This window comes from Notechis scutatus, chromosome 5 (assembly GCF_049901735.1).
Source record: "Notechis scutatus isolate UNSWTSFEM ecotype Mainland chromosome 5, rNotScu1.2, whole genome shotgun sequence".
NCBI lineage: Eukaryota > Metazoa > Chordata > Lepidosauria > Squamata > Elapidae > Notechis > Notechis scutatus.
The window spans coordinates 7,532,215-7,546,472 of NC_142013.1; the positions used below are offsets into that span (position 1 = coordinate 7,532,215).

Here is a 14,258-nt window from a genome sequence, read left to right on the forward strand (position 1 = left end):
CTGGAGAAAGCACCTTTGGGATAAGCAAAGGAGTAAATAAATAAATACAATATTCCCATAATTCTGGTTTTCCTCCTCCTCCTCCTCCTCCTCCTCCAATTTTTAATTAAAATAACATTATTATTTTCCCAACAAACCTCTTTCTCCAAGTTATTTTCTGATGATTCAAGTTCTAACTTAAGTGAGGTACTAATACCACCCTATAAAACCTTAGTAAGACCACACCTAGAGAACTGCATCCAGTTTTGGTCACCACACTATAAAAAAAGATGTTGAGACTCTAAAAAAAGTAGACAGAAGAGCAATAAGGATGATAAGGGGACTGGAGACTAAAACATATGAAGAATGTTCCAGAACTGGGCCTGGCTAGTCTAGTGAAGAGAAGGATAAGGAGAGACATGATAGCAGTCTTCCAATATTTGAGGGGCTGCCACAGAGAGGAGGAAGGGGTCAAGCTACTTTCTAAAGCATCCGAAGGCCAGACAAGGAATAATGGATAGAAACTGAGCAAGGAGAGATTCAACCTGGAAATAAGGAGAAACTTTCTGACAGTGAGAACAATCAACCCATGCAACAGAAGTTGCCCTTGGAAGTTGTGGGAGCACCATCACTTGAGATTTTCAAGAAGAGATTGGATTCCCACCTGTCAGAAATGGGAGATTTCTGCTTGAGCAGGGGTTGGACTAGGTGACCTACAAGGTCCCTTCCAACTCTGATTATCTGTTATCTATAACTAAAGAGACTAGGAATCACAGGGAGATATAGTTGTACTTTGTAAGAAGTCCCAAGCATTTTTTTTAAGTCAGTGAATTTAAAACTTCTAAATATTTATTTGAAAGTTATAGTCTGATGTATAGTGTTGCAGGTGTCTGTCTGACTGGGTTTTAAAATCCCACCACTTCTCGCCATCCTTATTGTCTGTCTTTTTTTTGTTTAATGTGTGAGGTCTCAGCAGTTTTGCTAACAGTAAAGCCAAACTGTCTTCATCAATACCAATCCACAATTTTTTGCAATCCAATCCTGTTGCGTATATTCTCAGTTGGAACAATTTGGCTACAGCCACTAAGGAGGGGATCTTATACTTCCCACTTCGAATGGACAGAGTCAGCATTTTCTACCTTTTGAAATATGTTCAGTTTTGGCTTTAACCATACGAATTTGCATTGCCTGTCTCGAGCTGCTGTGATTATTCCTTCAGGGTTTTTTTTTTTTTTAAAGAATTCCAGCTTTCTCCTGCTGCCAAGTCAAATTTTGACCTGTTTTTTCCTTCAGTGTCATGTCCCGTACGTATGAATTGTGAAGTGGTTTAGATTTGCGGACAGTAATGCAGTTTCCAATTGTTTCTTTCTTTTTTCATTTTGCAATTCTCTTCTGGTTTTGCAGTCTTCAGCAGTTTTTCCCCCCTCCCCACCTATCGGGATTCCTTACTGGGGTTGATACTAGAGTCATTCAAGATGCCTTGCCCCCCCAATTCCATTATTCTCCTCCCACCTCTACTTTTGATGAAGAATAACATAGAATAACAAGAGTTGGAAGGGAACTTGGAGGTCATCTAGTCCAACCCCCGGCTTGAGCAGGAGAGTCTATTCCAAATATTAGCCTCTACCTAGGATTGAACTCACAGCCTCCTGACTGTGAGGCGAGAGCTCCATCTCTTGGAGGAAAAGCATGATTCATAGGGCAAGTAGTCCTTCACTTACAACCATAATGAGGTTTCCTCATCAAGGTCATAAATTGTGATGGTTTAGTTTCTTCCCCTAAATATTCCCCTCGGATGAAAACTAAGAAGCCTGGTTTTTTCCCCCCCCTATGGAACACTCGTCTCCCTGAAGGTCAACACGTCTCCATCCTTTTAGCCTTCCCTTAGACCAGGGGTGTCCAACCTTGGCAACTTTAAGACTTGTGGACTTCAACTCCCAGAATTCTGGGAGTTGAAGTCCACAAGTCTTAAAGTTGCCAAGGTTGGACACCCCTGCCTTAGACCATAGAAGACCTGATTTTTCTCCCATGTTTTGTGAGAAGATTAGATGACCACACATTAGAAATGATGGATACAGATACAGATTAACAGAATTGGAAGGGACCTTGTAGATCATCTAGTCCAACCCCCCGCCCAAGCAGGAGACCCTACACAATTTCTGACAAATGGCACTCCAATCTTTTCTTGAAAGTCTCAAGTGATGACGCTCCCACAACTTCCAGAAGGCAATTTCTGTTCCATCGGTTGATTGTTCTCATTGTCAGAGAATTTCTCCTTATTTCCAGGTTGAATCTCTCCTTGATCAGTTTCCATCTGTTATTCCTTGTCTGGCCTTCGGGTGCTTTGGAGAATAGCTTGACCCCTTCCTCCTCTCTGTGGCAGCCCCTCCAATATTGGAAGACTGCTATCCTGTCTCCCCTGGTCCTTCTCTTCACTAGACTAGCCAGGCCCAGTTCCTGCAACTGTTCATCGTATATTTTAGCCTCCAATCCCCTCATCATCCTGGTTGCTCTTCTCTGCACTCTTTCTAGAGTCTCAACATCTTTCTTATAATATGGTGACCAAAACTGGATGCAGTACTCTAGGTGTGGTCTTACTAAGGCTTTCTAGAGTGGTATTGGGACCAACTTTATATGGTGGGGGGCAAGATGTTTTGGAGGGTTAAAGCCAGAGGTGGCATTCAGCAGGTTCTGACCAGTTCTGGAGAACCGGTAGCGGAAATTTTGAGCAGTTCGGAGAACCAGCAAATCCCACCTCTGACTGGCTCCGCCCCCATCTCTTCTCTGCCTCCCATTGAGTCCCAGCTGATCGGCTGGGTCTTCTTTGGTTGCCCTGCACAGGAGAACGGACCTGGCAAGCAGGTTAGTGGGGTGGGGAGGGAGTGGGGATTTTGCAGTAACCTTCCCCTTGGAGTGGGGAGGGAATGGAGATTTTACAGGATCCTTCCCCTGCCATGCCCACCAAGCCACGCCCACCAAGCCACACCCACAGAACTGGTAGTAAAAAATTTTTGAATCCCATCATTGGAGCCACTGCAGAGAAGGCCCTCTTCAAAACCCAGCCAGCTGGGATAATTGGGCCGACGGGACCCACAGCATGCCTCCTCTGCCCTCACGAGTGGTACAGGCCAATCCCAGTGGGGTGAGACAATCCCTCAAGTAACCTGGATTCCATGCCATGAATGGCTTTCATTTTTTAAAAAAATTATATTGTTCTTTTTTATTAATATAAGTAGAAAGAGCAACACGTTCAACATCCATATAAACAGTGTTTTGTCTGGTTACAATTCTTCTGAGTAAACATTCATCATCTAAATAATAATAGTATTCTCTAATAGTAATCGTATAATAACAGTGCTTTTACCTTATAATATTGATACATATTATTAGTACTAATCAAAATTAATTAAAATTAATAAGTTACAGTGATCAACCCTAATATTAAAATGAATCTTTCTCTTCTTGTTTTTTGACGTTCTAACTCTGGTTTCTCTCGTTTAACCATCGATAAAAGAGATCCCACACCTCAAAGTATTCAGTGTCTTCCTTTTCTTTCATTTCAAATGTTAATTTGTTCATTTCTGCACATTCTAAAAATTTTGGTATTATCTTTTCTTCTGTGGGGATCTCCTCGCTCGCCATGAAGGGCTTTTTCAAGGTGATCACCAACACCTTCAATTCCGCGGTGGGTTTCCTGACTGACTCTGTCAACACCGGCAAGCTGCCTGAGCTGTTTTTTTTTTTAGCTCAGCTGAGGTGCGGCAATCCGCGCGAACCGGCTGAGCTAAAAAAACAAGGAAATATAGGAGAGGTAATGGCGGGGGTGGCTGGGCGGGGCCAGTCAGAGGTGGTAATTGCTGGTTCTCCAAACTGGTCAAAATTTCCGTACTGGTCCGAACCGGCTGAATACTACCTCTGCTTCAATTGTACTCAGAAGCAGACTGGTAACCAGTGCAGCTCACAGAGCAGTGGTGTCACAAGGGCCATTCTTGCCCCCCAAAAAACTACCCATGCTGCCACACTCTGTCCCAGTTGTAGTAAAAAAAAGATGTTGAGGCTCTAGAAAAAGTACAGAGAAGAGCAACCAGGATGATTTGGGGACTGGAGGCTAAAACATATAACGAACGATTGCAGGAACTGGGCATGGCTAGTCTAGTAAAGAGAAGGATCAGGGGAGACAGGAGAGCGGTCTTCCAATATTTGAGGGGCTGCCACAGGGAGGAAGGGGTCAAGCTATTTTCTCAAGCTCCTGTAGGCCAGACAAGGAATAATGGATGGAAACTGAACAAGGAGAGATTTAACCTGGACACAAGGAGAAACTTTCTGACAGTGAGAACAATCAACCGATGGAACAGAAGTTGCCCTCGGAAGTTGTGGGAGCGCCATCACTTGAGACTTTCAAGAAGAGATTGCCATTTGTTAGAAATCGTGTAGGGTCTCCTGCTTGGGCGGGGGGGTTGGATTAGATGACCTACAAGGTCCCTTCCAACTCTGATGATCTGTATCTTTCAAATGCTCTTCCAGGGAGCCCCCTGTAGAGCGCATGACGGTAGTCCAGTCATGAGATGAGTAGGGATTGAACGACTGAGTGCAGGGCATCCTGGTCCAGGAAAGGAAGATGGATGGCAAATAATTGTAAGAACCAGCAAACAAACAAATCTCAGCAAGAACCAGGAATTTGTGGGGTTTTTATCAGACTCACCAGCAGCTAATGGAGTCTTGCTAGGATCTAGGAAGAGAGCTATCACTTAAGCTGATTAATGGACCAACTGTGGTCAGCAGTTCTCTGCTTCATCAATCTGTTGGCCTTTCAAGCTCTAATGTGGATTTTTTTCCCCTCTCCCAATTTATGGTTTCTAAGATCTTCCAACAGCACCGCTGACAAGTATAGGTAAGGCTGTAAATCCATGAACGCTACTTTGCAACACAGGCACAACTCCAGATTCTATTTAGCTGGCAGCGTATATTATTAAAGAGGAAATATAGGATTACAAACGTGTTTGCTTTCCTCACCAGCAGCTTCATAATACACAGTTGACTGCATAAAACAGGGGTGTCAAATGCCATTTCATTGAGGGCCGCATCAGGGTTGTGTTTGACCTCAGGGGTGGTAGTGGCCTGTTGTCGTTCACCAGCGGCCTGTGCAGACGGCAGTGGAATTGGACAGTGGGGAAGAACGGGGACCAGTCAGGGAGTCTGGAGAGGACTCGGACGAGGGTCCTGAATCCGATGCAGAGATGGGGCCAGGACCATTTGGGAGTGGGGTGCTGACTCCAGAGCCTCCGGAGTCTGGCAGCAGCGAGGCAGAGGAACAAGGGGAGCCTGTTCCCAGTGCGCATGTGGGACAGAGCTGCTAGAAGGCGAGAGCAGCTGAAACAAAAGGGGTGACTCAGGAGTAAGGCTTGGAGGTGATTGCCCCTCCCATAAGGTATAAAGGACAGGCAAAGATTAAGAAACCTTTGCAGGAAGCAAAGTTGTTCATTCTGTTCAGATTAATCCTTGAAACTCTGTGTGGACTTTGTACTTCAGTTGGTTTTTTATAATTCATTTGGCACTCTAGTTGTTGGCAGCAATTCAAAGGAGATAAAGGTGGGTGCTTATCTCGAGAGACTGTTTGGGACCCATTACCGACTGGGAATAAACATAATTCCCAGCGTTGAAATAAAACAAGACTTGTTTTAACTAAGCCTGTGCTTAATTACGGTCTCAGGAAGCCTTGGTCAGAACATGGCCAGGGTGGGCATGGCCAGCTCAACATCACTCTGCTCTACATGATTATAACTTTCCCCCTCCTCCAAATATGGTGTATGAGATCTGTCTGCAAGATCCCACCTTCAGATATATATGATGATGGCAGATGAGATTCTGCCGAAACGTTGCTACAAATTTAAAAGCACAACTACAGTGACGTGGGAAAATACCCGAACAAAGCTGAATGCCATACATGTAAGTACCCGTGAAAAGTTAAGAAAATATACACACACACACACACACAAACACACACACACACACACATTAGTGTATGGGGAGATTTAATTCCAATCCCTTTCTAATAATGCTTCGTGTGGAATTTCCCCTTTTTGTACAGGTATTTTCACACTAAATTGTAAGGTTCCTTTTCAAAGAAGAAAGAACAAAGAGTTAAGGAGGCTTGGAGGAAAAGACATATTAAATCATGAACATCACTGAACAAGCGAACCGTTGGATGAAAAAACATCTCAAGAAATGGATTAGAATGATATTTAAAACAGACAAAATCAAGTGTGATGACCCAGGGCGAGGCACAGAGGCAACACAGGTAGGTGACAGTTCAAACGGCCCCTTTGTTGCTGCAAAGTTCCCCAAACACTCCCACTTTTCTGGCAAAGTGATGACACACACACACACATATACACACCTCCAGCAGCCTGCAGGCTGCAAGTAGTCCAGCCCAACGCTGTGAGCACCACAACTGCAAAGCAAGAAACCCAGCAGGGCAAGTCAAGGAGTCCAGGAAGCAAAGGAGCAAGGCAATTAATCCAGGAAGCCAGGAAGAAAGCAGGAAATCTAGGACACTTTAAACGTCGGTGACGGCACTCAACACGCCAGGAATTCAGTGTTTGTTCCTGACAAATGCCCCTCCCCACAGCGTCTTCTTCAGGCTCAATCCCCAGGTGTGCCTTTCGGAGAGGGGTGAGGTGCTCTCCTCCTGAGTAGCTGGGTCAGTCAGCGCTGTTCCCGCCTTCTTTCCACTCTCCATGCTCGAGGATCAGGAGGGGGAGGTCACTGCCTGAGCTCTGTCTCTCATGTTCACTGCTTAGCCTCTCTTGGTCATCCTGCCCCCGTTCCTCCCTGCCTACAAGCTGTCCCAATCTTGAAAGGCCCTGGCCTGACGTGCCCTGCTCCTACCCATTTTCCTCCGAAGCCAACGAAGCCACCCCCTTGTTGGCTCCAGTTCCAGCTCGTCTTCCCCTGCAGATTCAGGCTCCGACAGGGGCATGACACCAAGCAAAGGTGACTTACAACCATTGACTGTTCAAACGTATGGTGGCACTGAAAAAAAGGGACTACGAACTAGTCCTTGCACGTATCATTCCCCACCACCATGTGACCAAAATTCAGGGGCTCAGCATGCATTTATGAGGTTGAGGCATCCCAGGGTCGTGGGAATGCCGTTTGCAGCTTTTCAAAACAACTTCCAACAGGCAAAGTTAATGGTGGAAGCCAGATTCGTTTTAACGACTGCATGATGGGCTTAACAATCACAGTGATTTGCTGAACCACCATGGCAAAAAAAATGGGGGTGACTCTCTTCATCTTGCTTAGCAATAGAGATTTCGGTCCCCGATTGTGGTTGTAAGTGGAGGATTACGTGTACTTTACACAGGGCGCAATTTAGCCTGTGTCAAAAGCGTGGCGCGGTGTCACATCGATTCTATGTTTAGAAGATAAAAGAACAAATCACCTGAGTCTTCCATCCTCTGCAGCAGCTCCTCCTGGTATTATCTTAGTAATAAATATTCCGGGATCGTCGCCAATATGTGGGTTATCTGTTCCTCCAGCAATACTGAACCCCAGGCCAGAATTGCCCTAAAGAAAAAGAAAGACAGAGAAAAATAAAATAACAATATAACTGTCGCAGAAAGGATATCCTTGACTAGACAAGCGTAACGGAATAACGCGAGGGACCTTGGAGATCTTCTAAGTACATGGGTGTCGAACTCAAGGGCTGGGAGATGGAGACGGCCTGTGAAGTGCTTAGGTCTGGCCCATGGAGCCACCCTGGAAACAGCAAAGGAATTGCTCCGTGGTGCCTCTGCCAGCGAAAATAGACCTCCGGAGGGCCATGTGTGGCCCTCCCGAGCTCCGTTTTCAGCCGCGACGGCCTCCTGCAACCCTCTGCCAGAGAAAACGGAGCTCGGGCGTGCGGCCCTCCCAGGCTCCATTTTCAGCCACAACGGCCTCCCGCAACACTCTGACGCAGCAGCCCCTTTCCCCCAAACTCTGTTTTCACTGGCAGAGGGTTGCAGGAGGTTGTCGCGGCTGAAAACGGAGCTTGGGAGCCCGTTTTCATTGGCAGGGCCACCACAGGCGCCTTCGACATGGGTGATCTCAAAATGGCCACGCCCTCCGTGAAATCGAGTTTTGACATCCTTATTCTAGTCCAATCCACCCTGCTTAAAAGCAGGAGTCCCGATACCATTCCGGACAATACCAGAAGATAATTACCATGTCACCTGTAAACCTTCTCTTTGTTAGGCTAGACATACCCAGTTCCCTTAACAGAACAACAGAGTTGGAAGGGACCTTGGAGGTCTTCTAGTCCAACCCTCTGCACAAGCAGAAGCCCCTATGCCATTCCAGGCAAATGGTTGTCTAATCTCCTCTTAAAACCCTCCAGTGTTAGAGCATCCACAACTTCTGGAGGACAGCCATTTCACTGATTAATTGTTCTCACTGTTAGGAAATTTCTCCTTAGTTCTAGATGGGATCTCTCCATTGGAATAGAATAGAATAGAATAGAATAGAATAGAATAGAATAGAATAGAATAGAATAGAATAGGATAGGATAGGATAGGATAGGATAGGATAGGATAGGATAGGAGAGGATAGGAGAGGAGAGGAGAGGAGAGGAGAAGAGAAGAGAAGAGAAGAGAAGAGAAGAGAAGAGAAGAGAAGAGAAGAGAAGAGAATTCTTTATTGGCCAAGTGTAATTGGACACATAAGGAATTTGTCTCTGGTGCAAATGCTCTCAGTATACATAAAAGAAAAGATACACTGATCAAGAGTCATTGCTTCTTGTCCTGCCCTCAATGTGATGGTTTAATAATTTAAAATACAAATAATAAAGCTTTTGGCTGTTTAGACTAAAGTTTGAAGGAGTATTTGGACTTGCTATCCAAGAACCAGAAAGTTTTATAACGACAAGCAGATTAGGTCCCCAGATGGTTAAATGCTGTCTTATTGATTCATTTCCCATTTGCTAAAGAGCTAGGCTGCTTCAGCGCAAAGCCTTTTAGAGTGTCGTACTTTAATAACCCAAGTTTAGCTTATTGTTGCAAAATGGCTCTTCTCTTTATGAAGAAAAACTGGACAGGATTCCAGCTGCTCTTCAAATCCTATTCTAAAGCATCTTGAAGACAATCAGAGCTCCAGTGGTTTACTAAATTGCTTTTGGCCACAAAAGGTCCTTGCAAAACACCCACTGAGAATACCATAGTGACAAAACAACAATCAGTGTTATTTTGAGGCTGAAAATTTATGGATTCCTCTATCTGTATGCATTCTGGAGTGGGTATTGGGATAAGGGACGATAAGAGTTTTATCAAAAGTCTTTGTTTCTGTTTTGTGCTTTCCTCCTTGATAGGATAATCCAGTGGTGGGAAACTTTTTGGGCTCAATGTGTCAAAAATTCAGAAAAACGCCTAACTTAACAGTGCTGGTGTGTTTCACACACATCCACTCCAACAAAAAAGAAATGATTCTTTACATATTCATTTATTCTGTTTAAAAAGTGCCAAAAATAATTGAGGTAAACTCAAAGTTGCCCAAGGCCTTCATTGTTTTTTCTTCTTCTTTTAATGTTATTTATTTATTTCCAAAGTTGAAGTATAAAACTGAACTACAAAAAAATAGAATACAAAACAAAAACAAAGGAAAAAGTGTATAGAACAAAATATTAAACATACATATAAAATGTCCCCACCCTCTGTTGAATACTAATATATATATATATATATATATATATATATATATATATATATATATATATATATATATATATATATATATTTCTACATATAACGATTGTCCTCCCTTTGCAAAACAGGCCCACAACTTATGAATGTCTGCATCTATATTTGCCAAATTGGTATATAACATTAAAAAAGTCACAAATAAATAAATCTAACATCAGTCAACTGATTTGACCTACCAATTATCTATCATTTAAAAACTGTTACAGGTAGTTATCAACTTACAACTTTCGTTTAATCACTGTTTGAAACTACAATGGAACGGATAAAAGTGACTTACGACTGTTTTTTCATACTTACGACCATTGCAGCATCCCTATACTAACGTGACCAAAATTCAGAGGCTTGGCCACTGGCATCTATTTATGATGGGGTCATATGAACAACTTTTGCAAACCCTTGACAAGGAAAGTCGGAATGGGGAAGCCAGATTTGTGTAACAACCGTGTTACTCACTTAACAACTGCAGTGATTCACTGAACAACGTTGGCAAGAAAGATCGTAAAATTCACTTAAAATTCACAGAACTGAAATCTTGGGCTCAGTTGTGTCTGTAAGTCGAGAACTATCTGTATCCTGTGATCCTTCTTCTGTCTCCCTTTCAGTTACTCAATGTAAGGGTTGTCAACCTTGAAGCTGGCCTGGCTGAAGCCATTTTGGAGTCTCAGTGCTGTCACTGGGATGACCCGGGACGCGGCACGAAACCAACACAGCCAGAGAACAGGTCTAACTCCCAGTGGTGGTATTCAATTTGTTTTACTACCGGTTTTGTGGGTGTGGCTTGGTGGGCGTGGCAGGGGAAGGAAAGGTAACTGCAAAATCCCCTTCCCTCCCCACCCCACTAACCTGCTTTCCAGTTCCGTTCTCCTGTGTAGGGCAACCAAAGAAGACCCAGTCTATTAGCGGGGACTTGGGAGGCAGAGAATAGATGGGGACGGAGCCAGTCAGAGGTGGTATTTGCCGGTTCTCCGAACTGATCGAAATTTCCGTTAGTGGGGTGGGAAGGGAATGGGGATTTTGCAGTAACCTTCCCCTGCCACGCCCATCAAGCCATGGCACGCCCATCAAGCCATACCCATAGAACCAGTAGTAAAAAAAATTGAATCCCACCACTGCTTACAACAACATAGTACGAGCGACTTGCAGGGCTGGCGCGGCGTGCACTAAGTTCACATGGTGCAATAGGATTGCATGTTTGTTAGTAGGATTCCCTGGGTTAGGGATTCTCTGTCTTCACTGTGAGTTGTATTGTGTTGGGGGGGAGGGTGCACGAAGGGAGGCTCAGCCAATCTCATTGTACACATGTTGTACTCTGACAATAAAGGTTTGCACTTGAACTTTGAACTCGGAAGCCAAGAACAGGAGGAAGAGTTGACAGCATTCCTAGAGGTGTTTAAAAAATGGATAATGTCAAGTTCCAAGAAATTACCCAGAACAGTGTGTCAGCAACACACCAAAGGCTCTTTGGATTTGACCCAACGGAATCCAACGCACAAGTGGAAGGGCCGATCACCTTTGCTTGTTCTCCGAAGAGCTGAAAACTGCAAGTAATTAATTGTCTTGTGATCCTTGACCTGATCAAGAGCCAGCGAGATTCTTACCTGGGGTTATTATTGAGTGCGTGTTCTTTGAGGTCAGCCAAATGCACAAAAATTTTCTCCTGGGAAAATTGAAAACGCTAACCCACGGCAAAGCTTTTTGTCATCTTTCACAGAATAACCTATCTTCGATGGAAGGTTATAGCTTTCCAAAGGGGATCGAAATCGGCTCGTAATTGGGCTGGAGAAGGACATTTTGATTGTCGAAGACTTCAAATTCATCTCTGCAAGGTGTGTGTGTGTGTGTGTGTGTGTGTATTTATAAAATACCAGAAAAGTGCCTTTTTTATAACAGCCATTGGGCAAACTATTGTGCCACCACAGAAACATTATACAAATAGTTCTTACGACCATAATGGAGACTATCCATTACCACCTCAAATTATAATGGTCATAAAACGGTGTTTGTTCAGGAAACACAGCAGTTGTAAAGCAGCCGTCATATAGGGTTTCCTGCTTGAAGGGGTTGGACTAGAACACCTCCAAGGTCCCTTCAAACCCTATTCTTCTCTTCTCTTCTTGACTCTTCTCTTGATTCTTCTCGACTCTTATCTCTTCTCTTCTCTTGACTCTTGACTCTTCTCTTGACTCTTCTTGATTCTTCTTGACTCTCCTCTTGAGTTTTGTCTCTTCTCTTCTTTTTTCTCTTCTCTTGATTCTTCTTGACTCTTCTCTCAATTCCCGACTCTTCTCTTTTCTCTTCTCAACTCTTTTCTCTTCTCTTCTCTTGACTCTTCTCGATTCTTCTTGACTCTCCTCTTGAGTTTTGTCTCTTCCCTTCTTTTTTCTCTTCTCTTGACTCTTCTTGACTCTTCTCTTGACCCTTGTCTCTTCTCTTGACTATTCCCTTCTCTCTGCCATGCCCTGCCCTGCCCTGCCACTCCACTACACTCCATTCTTAATGCACCAGAGACAAATTCCTTGTGTGTCCAATCATACTTGGCCAATAAAGAATTCTATTGTATTCTAACTTAAAACAATGACAAAACAGGAAAATGTAATTACCAGAAGTCAGCCTTCTCTGGAAGGGTGCCTGCTTTACTTTTCCCTCCTGAAATATGGACAGTATCTACAATAGAGATGGTCCTTGACTTAGCACCATAATTGAGCTTCCCATTTTATGCCTGATTTTAAGACCCTTTTTTTTGCTGCAGTCATTAAGTGAATGACATGGTCATTAAGCGAATCTATTGTTGGCAGTAAATGCCAGTTTGGGGTAAAAATGTCATAAATGGTGGTCATGTGACTGCAGGGATGCTGCCAACAGCCATAAATAGGAGTTGATTGCCAGGGCTCTTTTTCAACGTCCGTCATAACTTTGAAAGGTTGCTAAGTGAGCCATCGTAAGCTGAGGACTACCTGTACTGAGATCCCATGTGGGTTGCACTTTTGCTGCAGTAATGACAGCACCAGCCATAAGAAAATGGCAGGAATGTCCGAGGCAAATGCACTCAAATGCCAAGCAGTTAGATGACTATAATTGCGCATGAAGTGTTTACAGAGAAGCTTGGAGCAGCTGTCAGTCAAAAGGCTTGTTTCCAAAAGACATTTCAAAGCTTAGGCATTACTTGAAAAAAAAAAAATTCTCCATAGCTGAGAAACCAATAAATCCAGGCCCGAAAGGAATTGTTATTGTAGCCTTAGGACAATTGCTTTGTCGCCAGATGTCAAAGGCCGAATTCATTAGAGCGTACATTATAGACATGAAAATCACAAGGGTGCATTTGTCACTGTACACAACATGCAGGGACCTATAGTATTTCAAAAGGTTACTCGGCAAAGGTAGAATAGCAATAGCTGTAACACTTCGACTCATACAGGTAGTCCTCGAGGAATAGAATAGAATAGAACAGAATAGGATAGGATAGAATAGGATAGAATAGAATAGAATAGAATAGAATAGAATAGAATAGAATAGAATAGAATAACAAAGTTGGAAGGGACTTTAGAGGTCTTCTAGTCCAACCCCCTACTTAGGCTGGAAACCCTACACCACTTCAGACAAATGGTTATCCAACTTCTTTTTAAAAACTTCCAGTGTTGGAGCATGCACAACTTCTGGTGGCAAGCTGTTCCACTGATAAATAGTTCTAACTGTCAGGAAATTTATCTTAGTTCTAAGTTGTTTCTCTCCTTGATTAGTTTCCACCCATTGCTTCTTGTCTTGCCTTCTGGTGCTTTGGAGACTAGCTTGACTCCCTCTTCTTTGTGGCACCCCCTGAGATATTGGAAGACTGCTATCATGTGTCCCCTAGTCCTTTTTTTCATCAGACATGCCCAGTTCCTGCAACCGTTCTTCATATGTTTTATCCTCCAGTCCCCTAATAATCGTTGTTGCTCTTCTCTGCACTCTTTCTGGAGTCTCAGAATCTTTTTTTACATCATGGCGACCAAATCTGAATGCAGTATTCCAATTGTGGCCTTATCAAGGCATTATAAAGTAGTATTAACAATTACAACCACAACTGAGCCCAACATTTATGTTGTAAAGTGAAACATGTGTTGTCCCATTTTAGGACTTTTCTTGTTAAGTTTGTAATATGGTTGTTAAGTGAATCTGGATTCCCCATTGACTTTGCTTGTCAAAAGGTCACAAAACCCCTTGCCAGGCATCTGAATTGTAACCACAGGGACAATGCAATGGTTGTAAGTGTGAAAAATGGTCATAGCTTACTTTTTTTTCAGTGCCGTTGTAACTTTGAATGGTCACTAAAGGAATTGTTGTAAATTGAGGATTACCTGTATACAGCTTCATAGTGCTTTACAGTCCCTCTCTAAGCAGTTTACAGAATCAGGCTCCTGCCCCCAACAATCTGGGTCATCATTTTATTGACCTCAGAGGGATGGAAGGCTGAGCTGGTCAGGATCGAACTCCTGGCAGTGGGCAGAGGTAGTTTGCAATACTGCATTCTAACCACTACGCCACCACAGCTCATAGATAGATAGG

The 14,258-nt window shown here is 43.6% G+C and overlaps 1 protein-coding gene across 26 annotated transcripts in view; it reads right to left on the reverse strand.

The window, feature by feature from the left end:
• The window catches only part of DLG2 (discs large MAGUK scaffold protein 2), a 1,023,659-nt gene that overhangs the window by 228,244 nt on the left and 781,157 nt on the right, over positions 1–14,258 (reverse strand). For all 26 annotated transcript variants that reach the window (XR_015749696.1, XM_087966067.1, XM_087966065.1 and 23 more), the window contains one exon: positions 7,424–7,548. Coding sequence is in view for 25 of the 26 variants with exons in the window: in XM_087966067.1 (XP_087822193.1) it covers positions 7,424–7,548 (125 nt within the window). In the remaining variant the exon portion in view is untranslated. The remainder of the gene's footprint in view (positions 1–7,423; positions 7,549–14,258) is intronic.